The 16555-nt window shown below is 36.6% G+C and overlaps 1 protein-coding gene and 2 long non-coding RNA genes across 3 annotated transcripts; 1 reads left to right on the forward strand and 2 right to left on the reverse strand.

The window, feature by feature from the left end:
* Positions 1–1484: 1484 nt before the first annotated feature.
* On the forward strand, positions 1485–3862 carry LOC119080558 (GATA zinc finger domain-containing protein 14-like). Its single transcript, XM_037188973.1, has 3 exons — positions 1485–1594; positions 3226–3360; positions 3669–3862. Exons 1-3 carry the CDS (start codon positions 1579–1581, stop codon positions 3818–3820), a joined length of 303 nt encoding a protein of 100 aa, XP_037044868.1. The 5' UTR covers positions 1485–1578; the 3' UTR covers positions 3821–3862.
* Positions 3863–5028: 1166 nt separating this feature from the next.
* On the reverse strand, positions 5029–8040 carry LOC119080576. The gene is made up of 4 exons (XR_005088346.1): positions 7862–8040; positions 7607–7795; positions 6156–7331; positions 5029–5617 (listed from the first exon to the last, which is right to left on the reverse strand). It is a non-coding gene; the product is annotated as an uncharacterized LOC119080576 (long non-coding RNA).
* A 284-nt stretch (positions 8041–8324) lies between these two features.
* Positions 8325–14814, reverse strand: LOC119080573. Its single transcript, XR_005088343.1, has 3 exons — positions 14748–14814; positions 9148–9236; positions 8325–9085 (listed from the first exon to the last, which is right to left on the reverse strand). It is a non-coding gene; the product is annotated as an uncharacterized LOC119080573 (long non-coding RNA).
* Between the last annotated feature and the right edge of the window lie 1741 nt (positions 14815–16555).

The raw sequence follows: 16555 nt of genomic DNA on the forward strand, positions 1-16555 counted from the left end.
CGAGAGAACCGAAGACCAGTTAATTATAACTTGGTCATTGCATTTTTACATACAATTTTTTGACATATCTCCCGAGGAAGTTGAAATAATTGGTCCGAATTATATTTCGTTCTCTTTCATCATATAATAACCAATAACAGTATATGCAAACTCATAGCCAACCTAGCAAAAATGGAATATTATTCAAAGTCTATAGACACTGCAGGTATTGCAAATCAGCAGTTTGACGTGGACTCCGACTTTGAGGTGAATGTAGTGTATACCGCTACACACACGTACACTATGTTGTTAAAATATGGTATTGAAAGCACAGTACAGCTGAATTTTTTTATAAAAACAATTTTTGGCCGTTAAAAATTTGAATTTTTGTATCAAAATTTAATTTTTTTTCGTTTTTATGTTGGATTTCCATACAAGCCTGTCTGTCAAAATTATTTTTATAAAAAAATTCAGCTGTAAACTCACCTCCAAGTTGGGATTCGTATTTTCTCTGATGTTATCTTAAATTGCGAATAAATTCAGTCGACCGACACTCATATGCCAAAAAAAAAATATTGGCAACTCATATTTCCTCAGCCCTCTCTATTAGACTCACATCAAAGTAAGTTTCGGTGCTAGGCAGAGCATTAGCTTTACCAATGAAAGTAGAAAACAGGTGTCTGTCCACACAAACCGGAGGAAGTAGCGTTTTCGTTTATTTTATCTTCAGACGAACTTATTTTTCATTTCACCAAATCTATCGAGTTCAACAAATAAATTAACGTAATCACCTCACATGCAGAAAATCAGCAATTTTAAACATTTTTTTTATTTACCGTATTCAGAAACAATTTTATGTCCAAAGTGACTTAAATCGATAATGCTCTTTCAGGTAGACACAATGAGCTCTGAGGAAATTTATTTTTTTTAACAAGCCGCTATTGAATAAAAAGAAAATCCATTGAACGAGAAATTTGTTCAATAGCCCACCCATTTAGCCTGAATTTACAAATAAATTTTTCCAGCTCACTGTCTACCTATAAGAGCATACGCACGCATTATCGGTTTAAGTCCAAATATTGTAGATCAAATTGTTTCTGAATGTGATAAATGCATATGAGGCTGCGTCATTTCATTTGTTAAGCTCGATCGATTTGATGAAATTTAAATGAAAAATTAGTTTGAGGATGAAATAAGCAAAATCGCTGTTTCTCTGATATTCATACAAAATTTGACATTAGACAACTGTCAGTGCGTTGCATTAGACCAACCTTTTTGTATAGTTTCATTGCAATGAAGGAACAGATTCAATACTTTGTTAAACGAAAAGTTGCTGTTCCTAACATTAACGAAATTCTAATCGTTGTATATCGGCTGAGTGCAACCACCACTCAAGTATGTGAACAGTATGTGCTGTATTGACGTCTCAATTCATATGATGGGGGGTTCACATGTTTATGCACTTAATATTTTCTTTCAATATCACTCCTCCAACACTTTACAAAAGCATCAGTTTGAAAGTATCGTTGAAAGAGTTAACAACTCGATTCAAGTTCTCTTCTACCAAAATTTTTCCAAGTGATAAAGATTCTGTTGAAGATGGATAAAAACCAAGGTACCAATTTGACAAATTTTTATGGAAAATTGTGCATTATTCATTAAATAATATTTAAGGCTGAATCAATATCTTGAAGATTTATACACTTTTAGATAGTAGGGAAGTGATTTAGACGGAAGGGATTTTCCTTAATTAGTCGGAGGAAAACCACTCTTTTTTATTGATGACTAACCAGTGAATAACATGATGACGAAACAGTGATTAACCAGCATTTAACCAGGTGAATCGTCACAAAACTACAATTAATCGTGAAATATGGTGGTTAATCATGTGTAATCACTGAAAAACCGTGCGCATTCACATTGATTATGCTCCTGATTAACTGATTACATAGCACTGCTACTAGCACGAACATAGAAAATATTTGGAGGCTGATGAAATCACAGTGGGCACTGCGTTCCTGTTATACAGATAGATGACTTGTTTTCGTTGTTGAGTTAAAACATACAATACAAACAATCCTAAGCGGTAGCTCGCATCACTAAGACCTCCAAAATTAACACTTGTCAATTCAGTGTTCATGCTAGTAGCAGTGCTGTGCTGATAAATGTACAATCTCATTGGATTTGACAGCATTTCCTGCCTGATGTGCCTGATATACGATATACCTGATCCGTTTTAATCCGCGCTAATAAAATTTATATGCAAAATATCTAACTGATAGACAATCTGATCATACATATTTGCCGCGTATTTGTTCCATTCGATTCAGTGAAATTTTTCTTCAATTGAGTACTAGAGACTAGAGTGCTGTGATAAATAGTTATTTACGTATCTGTTGTGGATGGTATATCTTAGACAATTTCGCGGGTTGTAGCCCGAACGAAGTGAGGGTGACAAGCGAAAGTGCCTAAAATAAACCGTCCACAACATATGCGTATGAAGTTTTTATATGCTTCCTACTGCGGGACGAAAGAAGAAAATGTAAACCCAACTCTCGTCCACAGTAGGCAGCATATAATAGTCATTTGTGTACCTGATTTGCACGATTGATTGCTTTGGACGATTGATTTAAGGCAATTTCGCGGATTGTAGGCCGAACGGAGTGAGGCTTACAAGCGAAAGTGCCTAAAATCAATCGTCCAAAGCAGGTGCACATGTGAGTTTTCATGCAAAGGGCCGAAAACTCGAGAAAAAATCAAAAATTACCCTCATTTTTGGCCCGAAGCATGAAAAACTTAATACGTAACTCTTTCGACCTACTCAATCGATACGTAATATATATTACACACTTGTCACTATCAGTCTCGGCAAGCCTCGACTTCTTCGTGACAAGTGTGTAATAGTTATTTACGTATCGATTGAGTAGGCCGAAAGAGTTACGTATTAAGTTTTGTATGCTTGCTAAGAGGACCGAAAGTAAAGAAATGTCAATTTAAGGGGCGAAAGCGAAAGCTTTCGCCCCGCGAATTGACAGCTTTACTTTCGGTCCTCTTAGCAAGCATACAATATATATTATATGCTTCCTTATGCTGAGGGCCTAAGTTACGAGAAAAATTCCGTAATTTATGCCCAAGGCATGAAAATATTTTTGGAAACTCAAACTTCACATTCTTTCTTTGAAAAGTTTAAAATTTTGTGTAAAACACTTTTCACTTCTCGATTATTATTTTTTCATCACTTCAAAGGAAACCGTACAAACCAATGCAACCCAAACCACGAAAAAAGCGGATCTGGACGTATTGCTGGTTATGATGGATCAGGCACAAAAGCGGATTTGGATAATCACGCCAACCAGATGAACCCAAATGACCCTAATCAAGGTGAGGGATATAATCCCAAGAAATAATTTGAGTTATTCCTTGAAATAGGACCACAGTTCGTTAAATCAAAATGCCAATTAATTTAAGCAGACGTGTCGATGTCGATGTTTTATATACATCACTTCATAGTTTTTAAATTCGGTTTTCTTTGATATCATTTGGTTAATACGATTTCAATTTATTACCAAACTAATTAATTAACTTTGAAAAACTAGTGAACTGAAATAAATTAATAAATAAATAGTTAAATATTGAACATTACGCTCTTGCTACCTGACGAATTTTTTAATTTTTTTATTTCTTCAAAGGAAACCGTACAAACCAGTGCAACCCAAACCACGAAAAAAGCGGATCTGGGCGTACTGCTGATTATGATGGGTTAGCCACTAAAACGGATTTGAATAATCACGCCAACCAGATGAATCCGAATAACGGTGAAGAGAATAATCCTCAGAAATAATTTGAGTCTTTGTCGTGTTGTGTTATTGTATGAGCACAGTCATTCGTTTTTAATTCAAATAAAATGAAATGATAGATTTTGAATCTATTGTGTTAGTTTCATTATCATTCCACCAGTTTCAAGTCGGCCGACTGAATTTATTCGCAATTTAAGATAACATTAACTTTGGAATAAAAAAAAACCATCATCATCATCATCATTGATTCGATGTATCAAAACGATAATAATTCAAAATGATAATTTTTTTTTGGGTTTTTACGTGAGAGTCACGGCTGAGTCTGAGTATGGAATCCACAATGAATCAGTGCGGAATCAATGCTGAGTCAGTGCGGAATCCACGATGAATCAGTATAAAGTCGGCACTATATATCTACGGAAAAACCACGGAATTAATACGGAATCACCACGGAATCTGTACAGAATCACAACGGAATCTGTACAGAATCACCACGGAATCTGTACAGAATCACCACGGAATCTGTACAGAATCACCACGGAATCTGTACAGAATCACCACGGAATCTGTACAGAATCACCACGGAATCTGTACAGAATCACCACGGAATCTGTACAGAATCACCACGGAATCTGTACAGAATCACCACGGAATCTGTACAGAATCACCACGGAATCTGTACAGAATCACCACGGAATTAATACGGAATCACCACGGAATCTGTACAGAATCACCACGGAATCTGTACAGAATCACCACGGAATCTGTACAGAATCACCACGGAATCTGTACAGAATCACCACGGAATCTGTACAGAATCACCACGTAATCTGTACAGAATCACCACGGAATCAACACGGAGTCACTATGGAAACAACACGGATTGCACACAGATTTACAATTGAAGAGTTCTACAGTGGAGAATCATTCCTTACTGAACATTCTAATGAAAAATATTTTTCCAATTTTCCCAAATTTTGGAGAAAATATTTTTGGGAAAATGTGAGAAAAGTATATCTAAAAGTAGACTCTGCATAAAACCGAAAAATTGAGATTTGATCAGACCTTGTTTCTAACAAAAAAAAGAAAACCTTAGGGGTATGAGTCTATAAAGGACGTCCACATAACTTTTAACTTTCTCAACATCTCAATACACGATATGGCCTATATCATTTGGCCATATATGGACGCACTTGATGGACCCGACCTTAATGAGATTGAAGCAAGGAATAATTCTTTATTTGATCTAAAATTAATATTTTGTAAGCAACACCAAAAATTTTGAATTTCGAAAATACACTAATTACATTCGTTCTCCGTTAATTTCACTTGTTCCCTTTAGTTTTGGGAGTTACGACGTTTCCGCATAGTTTTTGAATTGAAACTGTTTGGAATTATTTCCTCATAATCATGCTCTTCCTCTTTGCTCATGTCATTGATGTTAAGACGTTCTTTGAGAAGAACATCTAATTTCACATCGTATGTTACCTCCTGTAGAAATCGGCCGATGTCCTTTGTTCGGTCAAAAATCTTCGTCGCGTTTTCGATTCGTTTGTTAAGTAAAGTCGTTACTTTCTTCTTGTAGGTTTTATTCATCTTGCCTCGGGATGCCTTTGTTATCATGTTCGAATAGTCCAAATTTATCATATTAATACGCTCGATCAACTTCCAAATGTTGGGGTGGCGAGCTCCAATTAGAACGTTCAAAGATTTGTTAAGGGATTCGGCGTAGTTGTTGGTGCGATCAACGATACCATAAACAGAGATATTGGCTCCTCTCCATTGTCTCAACCAATAACTCGCAAATCTATCCCAACGACGAGAACTCGTGACACCGTCGTCTGCAATGCAAGGAATCGACATTTTTGTTAAGAATATTTCAAGAACATTATGTGATAAGTAGAAGAATGTTGTTATTACAACACTATTAATCGATTTGCAGAAAATTGTAACCCGTTATGGCCGGCTAATCAAATGTAATGGACTACAACGACAATAGTAAATGATGAGGCTCGGCTAAATCAGCAATAGGAAAACTTATGTTTAAAAAAATGAAGTAAAATATTCTGCATCTGTCTATTTAAAAGACATTGATAATAGAAGTGGCATTTGATAATTATGATGGTGATAGAGTGGCAGAAGCCTCATCTAAGAGTTAAATATAGTTTCTACTCAACAAAAAGTATTCAATATGAGAGCCGTTAGAGAGAGCGAAGTCTCAAGTAAACGAAGCAAAAATTGGAAAAATGCAATTTTGGCTCTCACTTGGAGTACTTTTTTGGTAGGTGGAAATCCAGCCTTACTTCTCAACATTCTTCCCAATTCATTGAAAGTATATCGAATTTGAAATCTAAGATTCATGAAGAACATGCTGCTTACCGATTTACTTGAAACCATCCGAAACGTAATTGTGCGGTAAGAGGGCCAGTGCAGATATATATTTAATCGTATCCGAAAATTTGTCATCTTTCAATAGCCCAAAACGTTTTGCAATTCGATTTATAGCCTGCACATAGTGGAACCAGCAACCCACTAATCGTGCTTTTGGAAAATGTTTCAAAACTGCCTTTCGCGTAGCGGCTTCGTAATCAGCCATCACTTCCGATACGAGATGACTTGGGATTATCTCGCTCAGTTTTGTAAAAACATTGTCATAGGCTTCGTAATTTCTCCGTTAAATCAATATATAAGCGAGAGGGTACGATTTGTCGCGGTAAATCACGCTTATAATGAAAAGTTGACCGAATTTGATGTGTCTGGGTAAAACTTTGAAAGTACCGTCCATTCGGAATACGATACTTGACATGACTAGTACAAATTTAAGAACAGTTTCAGAGATGAATGCAATGTTACAACCGCCCTTCTCGCTTTTCCAAACACCACGATAGAATGGCTGTTTTTGTCTATCTTTCGTGAACCTGTCGCTGTAATTTTCGTTGCTGATTTTCTTTTCAAAATCAGTGACTGTATTTGGTAGTTTCGGTATGAACTTCAGCTTTCGGCGAGAAATGAAGCTCGAAAGTTCCTTTTTGTCAGGAACATTGGTTACATCGATTTCATCTACCATTGCATCCATCGTTTTTAAGTAGACTTCTCTACCAAATTCTAGTGGGCTTCTTTCAATTTCTTTGTCCAAATTGTAGCGAAATTTCATTGTGTGCACGTCCCAGAATGACTGTGCTCTCCTTTTAGAACTGTATTATCCAAATCTTTATTCTTTGAGATTGCCCGAACCTTGCAATGGTATTTTTTGTCGCTTTTGCACCGAAAATAATAATTTTTCACAGCAGGATCGTTATTGTTGATTGAGTATATATATCCGTTCTCATCGTAGAAATTGCATTCTTTCGAGCCGTACCTCTTAAGTCTTATACATCGGTGCAGTGAAGAATCGGCTGCATTCGATCCAAGAGCAGAGACGGAATTAATTTCAGAAAGACCATCACTTTCGCTGTCAGATGGCACGACATTCATGCTTTCTGGTTCTAGTGACTTCAATGGATCGGAAACCATCGGATTCGAGTTTACGACGTCTTTGTTACTGGGCTCGTTTATCTGTAAACAACCGGAAATTTGACGACTCTCATATTTGCTCTTCGAAAATTGTAGACATTTGCTTCTAGTAGGAGTTTTATTTATTAATTGCAAAATTATGAATTATCAGCCAGCCATACTGTCGATAGCGACTTCAATATCTAACTAAAACCAGTGAAAGGAGCATGTTACGGGACTATTTTAAACACAACTTTAGCATCCGAAGACCTAACGACCAAATTTTTCAAACAACCACAAATCAGATGATGTACCAGACTCGAAGATCATTTTATTACCTTCTTACATTTCCCACGGTCAATAGGAGCTCTCAATTGTTTCACCGTTTTCAAATGATCAGCCATTGCCACATCGCTAAAATGCTTGTAGACGAGACCACCATGGTATTGTATGAAAACCCCGACCATTACTTTACTTGAGAAGGAGAAGTTTTCGATAGTCAGGCTAGAGCATTGCTTGTCCAAAATCTTGGAAAAGATGTTAAAGTTAGACTAGAGACTGGGAAATTAGAGACAGTTTACAAATTATATTACTTTCTGAATTTGTTCAACGGATCGCAGCTTTCGTCTGGACCCAGGAGAATAATAGCAGACCTTGCCTTCAATTTCTGAATCTCTTGTAATACTTTCGAAAGTGGCCTCTCTTTTCCATCCTCGAACTAGTGGTGCTTTCAAATCGCCACTAGACATTTTGCTTCTTGTAAGAAAATTTACCGATTGTGCAAGTGCTTCATTTAAAAAGCAGCGTCTACTACAATTTATAGTTTCAAATACTTATATCGTGGCATACTTTGCAGCACAATTTTAACGCTGCATTTTAAAATTTGCACAAATTATCGTCTCTATCGCACAAGTCTTCTGGCGGCATAAAAATATCTCTTTGTAAAAATAATCAAACAAGGATTTATCCTTCAATTAGTATAATAAATATAATTCAACAAACTTTTATAAATTTAGTACAAAACATTAACAATAATTATCAAATTCGAATGCCAGTTGATCATCAATTATATTTGTAAATGGATTCAACATATTTAATAGTACATTATGGTACCGGTATATATTGTGAGCGTTATACACTCGTGTATAGTACACAAAACACGAGTGCAACACGTACAATATTTACTGGTACCTTAGAATGTTTTATTGCATTGGCGCAAACGGCCAACTTATCGATGTATTAAGGAAGGCTTTTGAAATCTAGGTAATTATGACGTCACGCATATTGTACACTATGACAGAATTAATGCTCGGTCCGAAAAACAGTGTTTAATGTCGATTATATACATGAAAGAAGAAACATGAAAATTCGACTTGCGTCTCGCTAAGGCGCGTTAGCGAGATAAACGAGGAACGAATGTAATTTTGAACCGAATAAACACAAAAAATTCGACTTGCGTCTCGCTAAGGCGCGTTAGCGAGATAAACGAGGAACGAATGTAATTTTGAACCGAATAAACACAAAAAATTCGTCTTGCGTCTCGCTAAGGCGCGTTAGCGAGATTAACGAGGAACGAATGTAATTTTGAACCGAATAAACACAAAAAATTAGGCTTGCGTCTCGCTACGACACGTTAGCGAGATTAACGAGGAACGAATGTAATTTTGAACCAAATAAACACGAAAATTCGTCTTGCGTTTCGCTCCCGCAAATGTTACATTTGAACACATGTGTCCCGAATTATAATTCCATTTAAAGTTGGGTATGCCTGGACCACAGGTGACCATTCTCTAGTTCTCAAGCGGTTCACGTACGATCTAACGGGAATAAATGTAATTTAGACCATATTCTGAAATAGCTTACAGCAAGGAAAATTTACCTTTATTTACCCAAAATTCGACTAGTTTATCATCGGTTCCACTACATTTCTTATTCCAGTTCTCTGCTTTCTTCTTGTGCGTTCGAATACTAAAATGTAAAAAACAAAATTCATTAGGGCAAAAACCGAACTAAGCGATTTTATCAACTTAGTTTTTTCTTGCTGGAAGATGACATACGATTTTAACGTATAATTGTAAGTTGACTTATAGTACAATAGAAAAATCTCAAATTTGTTCACTGTTGTTATGTACAGAAACAGTGATGATTCCGTACGGAAACAGTGATGATTCCGTACGGAAACAGTGATGATTCCGTACGGAAACAGTGATGATTCCGTACGGAAACAGTGATGATTCCGTACGGAAACAGTGATGATTCCGTACGGAAACAGTGATGATTCCGTACGGAAACAGTGATGATTCCGTACGGAAACAGTGATGATTTCGATACGCTCGTTCGTGTTATGTACAGAAGTGTAATGCACGTTATATTGCAGCAGGTACATAATAAATAATATATACCTAAAAGGACTTCGACCCTTAAAGCCAAAACCACTTTAAATACTTCGAAGCTTCTGTAGCCGGTGAAAGGTGATCAAAAACCGAAAACTTGCACTTTTCTCACGAAAATTTCTCCAGTTACACGAGCCGTAATAACACATTGTTGAAGTGTGTTTACAATGGTTATCAAACATCAAAAAAATGATTCGACGTATATGGTTTGATTGATTTTATTCAAGAGTTTTCTCTTACAAATTACAATTGAATTTACAAGAAAAATGACACCGAGGCCATCCTTGTTGGGCCCATTGTGTCGTGCTCTTCGAGTTTGGTTGTTGGTGTGATGATGACATTGATGGTATTTTTGGTTTGTGTATGATGTGGTTGTACACCACATTACTCGTCTTTCATTCTTAACGCCTAGTCGTGCATCTAAGTTAGATTCCCGCATTTAACACAATTGCTCGCTTTCTATTCGCAGTATGCAACAGCTATATTGGTATGCCAAATGATCCTCGACAGGTATGTGATGCTGTCAACGATACATTCTCGTGCTCTCGCCAATACATGTCTATTCTCAAGTCCCAACTGTGTATACCCAGTTGGTGTCTATTAAGAATTTCTCACCCATGCATGCGGTATGCGTTTCCGTGAAACCTCGCTAACAGCACACGCCCATCGACGTATATGGTACTGGCAAAATTAAACGCCATAACTGATTTACAATCATCGCTTATCGCCAAATAATTACTGATTTTTTAACAAAACAAGGCATCAGAACAGTCGGAGCGTTTGCTGCGACTTAGCCCCGTACGACCCGTAATCCTATTTCGTCCGTAACCATAATACGCCCGGAACCCTAATACGTCTACAACCCTCTAATGCGTCGGTTACCAAAATGCAGGTCAACTTGGGCATGATCAAATTTACTGAAAGTGTTCATTTTTAAAATTGCGCATAGCGCAATTACGAAAGCCCGTACGAAGTACCTCTCAAATAAAACCAACAATTTACGACATTATTTTAGAAAACCAAATTTTTTTGCTAACTTTCCATTGGGTATTCAATTACCTCTCAAATAAAACAAAAATTAGCAAAATCGGATGATATTTACTCGATTTATGTGCAAAAAACACTTAGGGCCGAGTAGCGGCCTTAGTCCAAGGGCCCAAATTTAAAACTTTTTTTGCCACCATTCTATTCGGCATTCAATTATCTCTCGAATGAAACAAAAACTAGCAAAATCGGATGAGATTTACTCGATTTATGTGCAAAAAACACTTAGGGCCGAGTAGCGGCCTTAGTCCAAGGGCCCATTCTATTCGGCATTCAATTATCTCTCAAATGAAACAAAAGCTAGCAAAATCGGATGAGATTTACTCGATTTATGTGCAAAAAACACTTAGGGCCGAGTAGCGGCCTTAGTCCAAGGGCCCATTCTATTCGGCATTCAATTATCTCTCAAATGAAACAAAAGCTAGCAAAATCGGACGAGATTTACTCGATTTATGTGCAAAAAACACTTAGGGCCGAGTAGCGGCCTTAGTCCAAGGGCCCAAATTTAAAACTTTTTTTGCCACCATTCTATTCGGCATTCAATTATCTCTCAAATGAAACAAAAACTAGCAAAATCGGATGAGATTTGCTCGATTTATGTGCAAAAAACACTTAGGGCCGAGTAGCGGCCTTAGTCCAAGGGCCCAAATTTGAAACTTTTTTCGACACGTTCTTTTCGGTATTCAATTACCTTCCATAAAAAACTAAATCTAGCAAAATCGGATGAGATTTACTCGATTTATGTGCAAAAAACACTTAGGGCCGAGTAACGACTTTTGAGCCCTCCCAACGAGCCCGCGTTGCATTTTACCCAAAAACAATGTTCAGCAACTTTGTTCTACTCGTCAATACCTTTCATTTGATATATCACAAGCAGCTATTGCGTGCTTATTTTGGTAGATATCGTCGAAAGACTGAAAAACACCTATAGGGCCCTAGCTCTGTAGGGGCCGACCCTACCATGCCCATTTTCGAACTTGACCTTACTTTTGTCGATACCAATCGGGGAAAAGAAGAATTTTGAAAAAAGGTTGTGATTTACTCAAGCTAGAGGGGTCACAGACGGACGGACGGACGGACGGACGGACGGACGGACATTTTTTTTATTGCGGATTCTTAGTCTATGAACATAACCAAATGCTTTGCCCTTACTGTCTGCTTCCAATTCGACGTGTTACAAACGGCATATTAATCTTATAAGCCCCCAGTACTTCGTACGGGGCTAAAAAGGGTATAAAATAGCAGGTGAAGAGGCGTGATCTCATGTTTATAAGAACACGTTTTGTATAGACGATAACATTATTATCAAATAATCTGACAAAAATGTTTCAGTGACCTTTAAGATTTCAGAGAATTAGGGAATTTCATAAACAGAAAACGAAGTGACTATTTACAGGCGCCTGCGAATAGTCTTTACATTCTAGAAAATGCTATTCGTAGGCGCCGGCGAATAGTCAAATTAGTATTGAAAATGCTATTCGCAGGCGCCGGCGAATAGTCAAATTAGTATTGAAAATACTATTCGCAGGCGCTGGCGAATAGTCATGGTAAATCTTCTTTTTATTGAAATATGAAACTTTTTTCTCAAAATCGCACACAGTCTATTGTATTTTCCTTGTACAAAATAGCCACAATGCGGCTACTAAAACAACTGGATTTACTTGGACATAATGGTCACAAAGCACTGTAGCTGTTGAAGCGATTGGATTTTCCTGATACAGAATTTCCACAAAGTGGCTATCAAAAGAAATGGATTTTCCTTGTACAGACATCACGGCACTATGGCAAATAAAACAACTGGATTTCCTTATACAGACAGAATTACTACAAAGTATTGTAGCTATCAAAATGGCTTCAATTTCCTTGTAGAGAATGACCACAAAGTCTGACCTGATGTGAAATTTTTTAGCCTAAACTGAATTTACTGAAATCTTAAAATCTGAATTTTTAGGAAAGTTTCAATTAAAATTTTTAGTTAAACAGATCACTTTAGATTTTAGCTCAAACTGAATCTGAAAAATCCGATCTAAAATTATCAGATTCGGAACAAATTCAGTTGACTGATTTAATATCCACTTTTTTCAGATCAGATCAATCCAGAAACAATCTGTTTCAAGTCTTATCAGTCAAGCCAGATGAGACGTGAGCACATGTCATCACATTTAGACTCATATGAAAAATTATTTTTAATTAATCGGTCAGGCGTGGTCAAGGAAGGTGACCTGCGGGCTGTTTCGTTCAACAATGATTTCAGCTCCCGACCATGTATCATTTGCACTTACAACCGATCACAAAAGAACTGCTTATATTACTGTATTCTTGCCATAAACGATTATGTGAGAATAGCTCCATTATTATAAAGACGCTATTCACAGGCACACAAGTATCGAATGGCCAAGAATACTAGATGTGATGGCGCGGCGCCATCACATCTAGTATTCTTGGCCATTCGATACTTGTGTGCCTGCGGTCTTTATAATAATGGAGCTATTCGCCGGCGCCTGCGAATAGCATTTTCAATAATAATGGAGCTATTCGCCGGCGCCTGCAAATAGCATTTTCAATAATAATGTGACTATTCGCCGGCGCCTACGAATAGCATTTTCAAAAATACTTTGTCTATTCGCCGGCGCCTGCGAATAGCATTTTCAGTAATACTTTAACTATTCGCAGGCGCCTGCGAATAGCACTTTCTAGAATGTAAAGACTATTCGCAGGCGCCTGCGAATAGCATCTATCAACAGAAAATAGAACGGAACATTTTAATGATTAAACCCGTAAATATTTCTTTTCCTCAGCAAAAACGATTTTATTTTGTAAATTAGTTATTTGTTTACCGAGGAAAAAAGAGGAAATTCCAACAAGAGAAGATTAGGTCCCTGCGGTGCTCACAATGTCTTTCATGAGTGTGGTGTTATTCGACCTGACAAAAAAGTCGGAAAATGTTTTAATGACGCAATTGCTGCCATAAAAAAATATATCAAATTTTCCATCGTTAACACCGCCATCTCTTACATTTCCAATTAAATTAATTTTAACGAATTTTATTCGTGTCGATAGCTTATCATGACATTTTCTTCTTTCTATATCGAACCGCCTTCTAAGAACCACCAAAATTTTAATCTGCGATTTTCAATATTTTTTTGTTTTAATATTTTGAGTGATTTCATTTAGTTTAATCAATTGCATCAATACACGCATCTAATTCGTTTACAATAATAAATCAATAAATTTTATTGATAAATCAATCAACCTATAATCGTGCAATTTCCCGCTGGAGAACACAGTTTTCAGCTTTAAGTTTTCAAATACAGAATTTTCTTTTTGCTGCCGGCAAATATCGGCAATTTCCATAAAATCGAATCCGAATCGCACCGAATTAGATTAATTTTCGATTTACGATATTCGATACACACCGTTTTTCCTGAACTGTAATTAAAGAAATTCTTGGCGCCCAATCCATTTCATACACAGAACACAGAACATACGCGCGGTGAGTTATTTCGATTTTAATTTCCTTTGTTCGGCTATATCAAAGTTACGGTTGTTCAGTTTGGTCATCAATAGTTATCTTCGTATTTTACCAATGGAACTAAGTTTTTCTTTTGTCAGAATTTAGTTTTATCTGTCCCCATTCCGTCATCATCATTTTATACACAACAATACACATGGAAGATGTTTGTTTACATGAAGTAAAATGTACGGAATTTCGTGCGGATTGAAACATGCCGTATTTTGGATGCACTGTTTTAACCAAATAGTAAAGCAAATATTAACTTTTCAACACTTTTCAACACTTTTGATAGTAATATTATTACTATGGAGGAAAAATGGACTTTTCATCTATAGGGAAAAGTTTTTCCCTCCTTAGTAAAGGAAAACGTCATACTACACTCGGGAAATAATTTGATATTTCGTATAACGATGAGTAAAAGTACCTCGGATACTTTTACTCATCTGGATACGAAATATCAAATTCCTTCCATTTATATAGTTATATGCTATAGTTTCTTCAATAAATAAAAGCTACTACATAGCTTACCTTAGGTTATTTAGTTAAGAAACTATACACGACCTTTTGCACTAACTAAAACAAATTCAAAAACAAATCATCTCTACAGAACAAGCAAAACAACTTAAACCGTTATAGTATTATGACATAATGGCAGTGATGATATATTTTCGAATAGTCGCTATTGAGTAGTGTTGACATTTTTGATTAATTTCAATTTTTTTTTTGTTGACCGTTTCTTCAAAGTTTGTAAATTAATTAAGAATAACATTGAGTTTTCTTTTACGACCGGCCAATCACATTATTTTGTTTAATAAAAATTTCCCTGATTTGGCGGTATTCGTTACAATTTCTTTCCTTTCCCATTTTAAACTTAAACGCCTGAAGAAACCTATAACCGAATCAGCAGTAATGCGAATAATGCATCTTGACAGAGTGCGAATGATGAAGCGATAGGTTTGTTCCAAGTAACTGTAAACACGAACTTTGACAACCCGAACAACGACAATTTCATCCACAGTGGTATTACAGCTTACGTGATATTTCATACAAATCGAGCAACGTCGCCTACACGATTTACACAGAGATATTATTGAGGTTATGGTTCTATGGATGAAATTTGACAATTCATATGGCCTTGGAACAAATCTATTGCAGTGATTCGTCATCATCATCGGTTGTAAAGCGCATCGATATAATATAGGTAGGTCCTATTGGCAGGCGCCTGCCAATAGCCAGATATTATTATAATGACTATTGGCAGGCGCCTGCCAATAGTCAAAATATTATTAAAATGACTATTGGCAGGCGCCTGCCAATAGTGAAAGTATTATTAAAGTGACTATTGGCAGGCGCCTGCCAATAGCGAGATATTATTATAATGACTATTGGCAGGCGCCTGCGAATAGTCCAGAATATTAAAATACACTATTCGCAGGCGCAGAGGTGTAGCATGTCGAGAATATTAGATTAGTTGGCGCGGCGCCAACTAATCTAATATTCTCGACATGCTACACCTCTGCGCCTGCGAATAGTGTATTTTAATATTCTGGACTATTCAAATTTACAGCTCAATAATTTCTAATATTTCTCAGTAATCCAAATGTTAATTAGCTTTTGAGAATTGCATAGGAAAGTTTATTAAATAAATTTTCTCCAGATGTAATCGCCTATTCTATGAAATGATGTGGACATTACAAAAAGGTAGCAAACAGATAATGACAATCTGCTTATGCTAACTAGGGGGGTCCAGAATCGTATGGGAAAATAAAAGTTTCGAGAAAGTTGGCGGACCCCGGGGAAAACGAACCTATATGACCCACTGATAAAAAATATATATGGGGCCGATGCGATCCGAGTTGGTTTATGGGTCGCGCAATGACGAAATATGTGAAAAACCACGAAAATGAGGGTTAATGAAAAATTGAACGTAACTAACAGATGCTGAGGTCACTTCTTAAGGTGAGTTGGATTATTTCACTTCAGAATAATCCAAAGAGACCGATTTAATGATTTGTAAGTGCATTCGCATCTCTTAAGTCAGTCATAGATTCGTAATCTGTTCACTCAGTCTTTGGGTTCTTCCAAAACATTTATGGGATTTGCATCGGATATATTCATGTCTAACGAGAGCTTATGGCATAAGCTTTCATTGCAAAAAGAAATTTTATCGAAAACAATTTTTTGAAGCTATATAGAAATCGATTTTGGTGCAAAAATGTCAGGGTCGTGAACTCAGGCAATTTTCAAATGACTGTTACGTCAAGACACCAACTTGAAACTTATTGTGTGTGGGCTCGTTAGAAAGCCACTGTCATTACCTTTACAACGACACCTAA

Source organism: Bradysia coprophila, unplaced genomic scaffold, assembly GCF_014529535.1.
Source record: "Bradysia coprophila strain Holo2 unplaced genomic scaffold, BU_Bcop_v1 contig_350, whole genome shotgun sequence".
NCBI classification, from domain to species: domain Eukaryota; kingdom Metazoa; phylum Arthropoda; class Insecta; order Diptera; family Sciaridae; genus Bradysia; species Bradysia coprophila.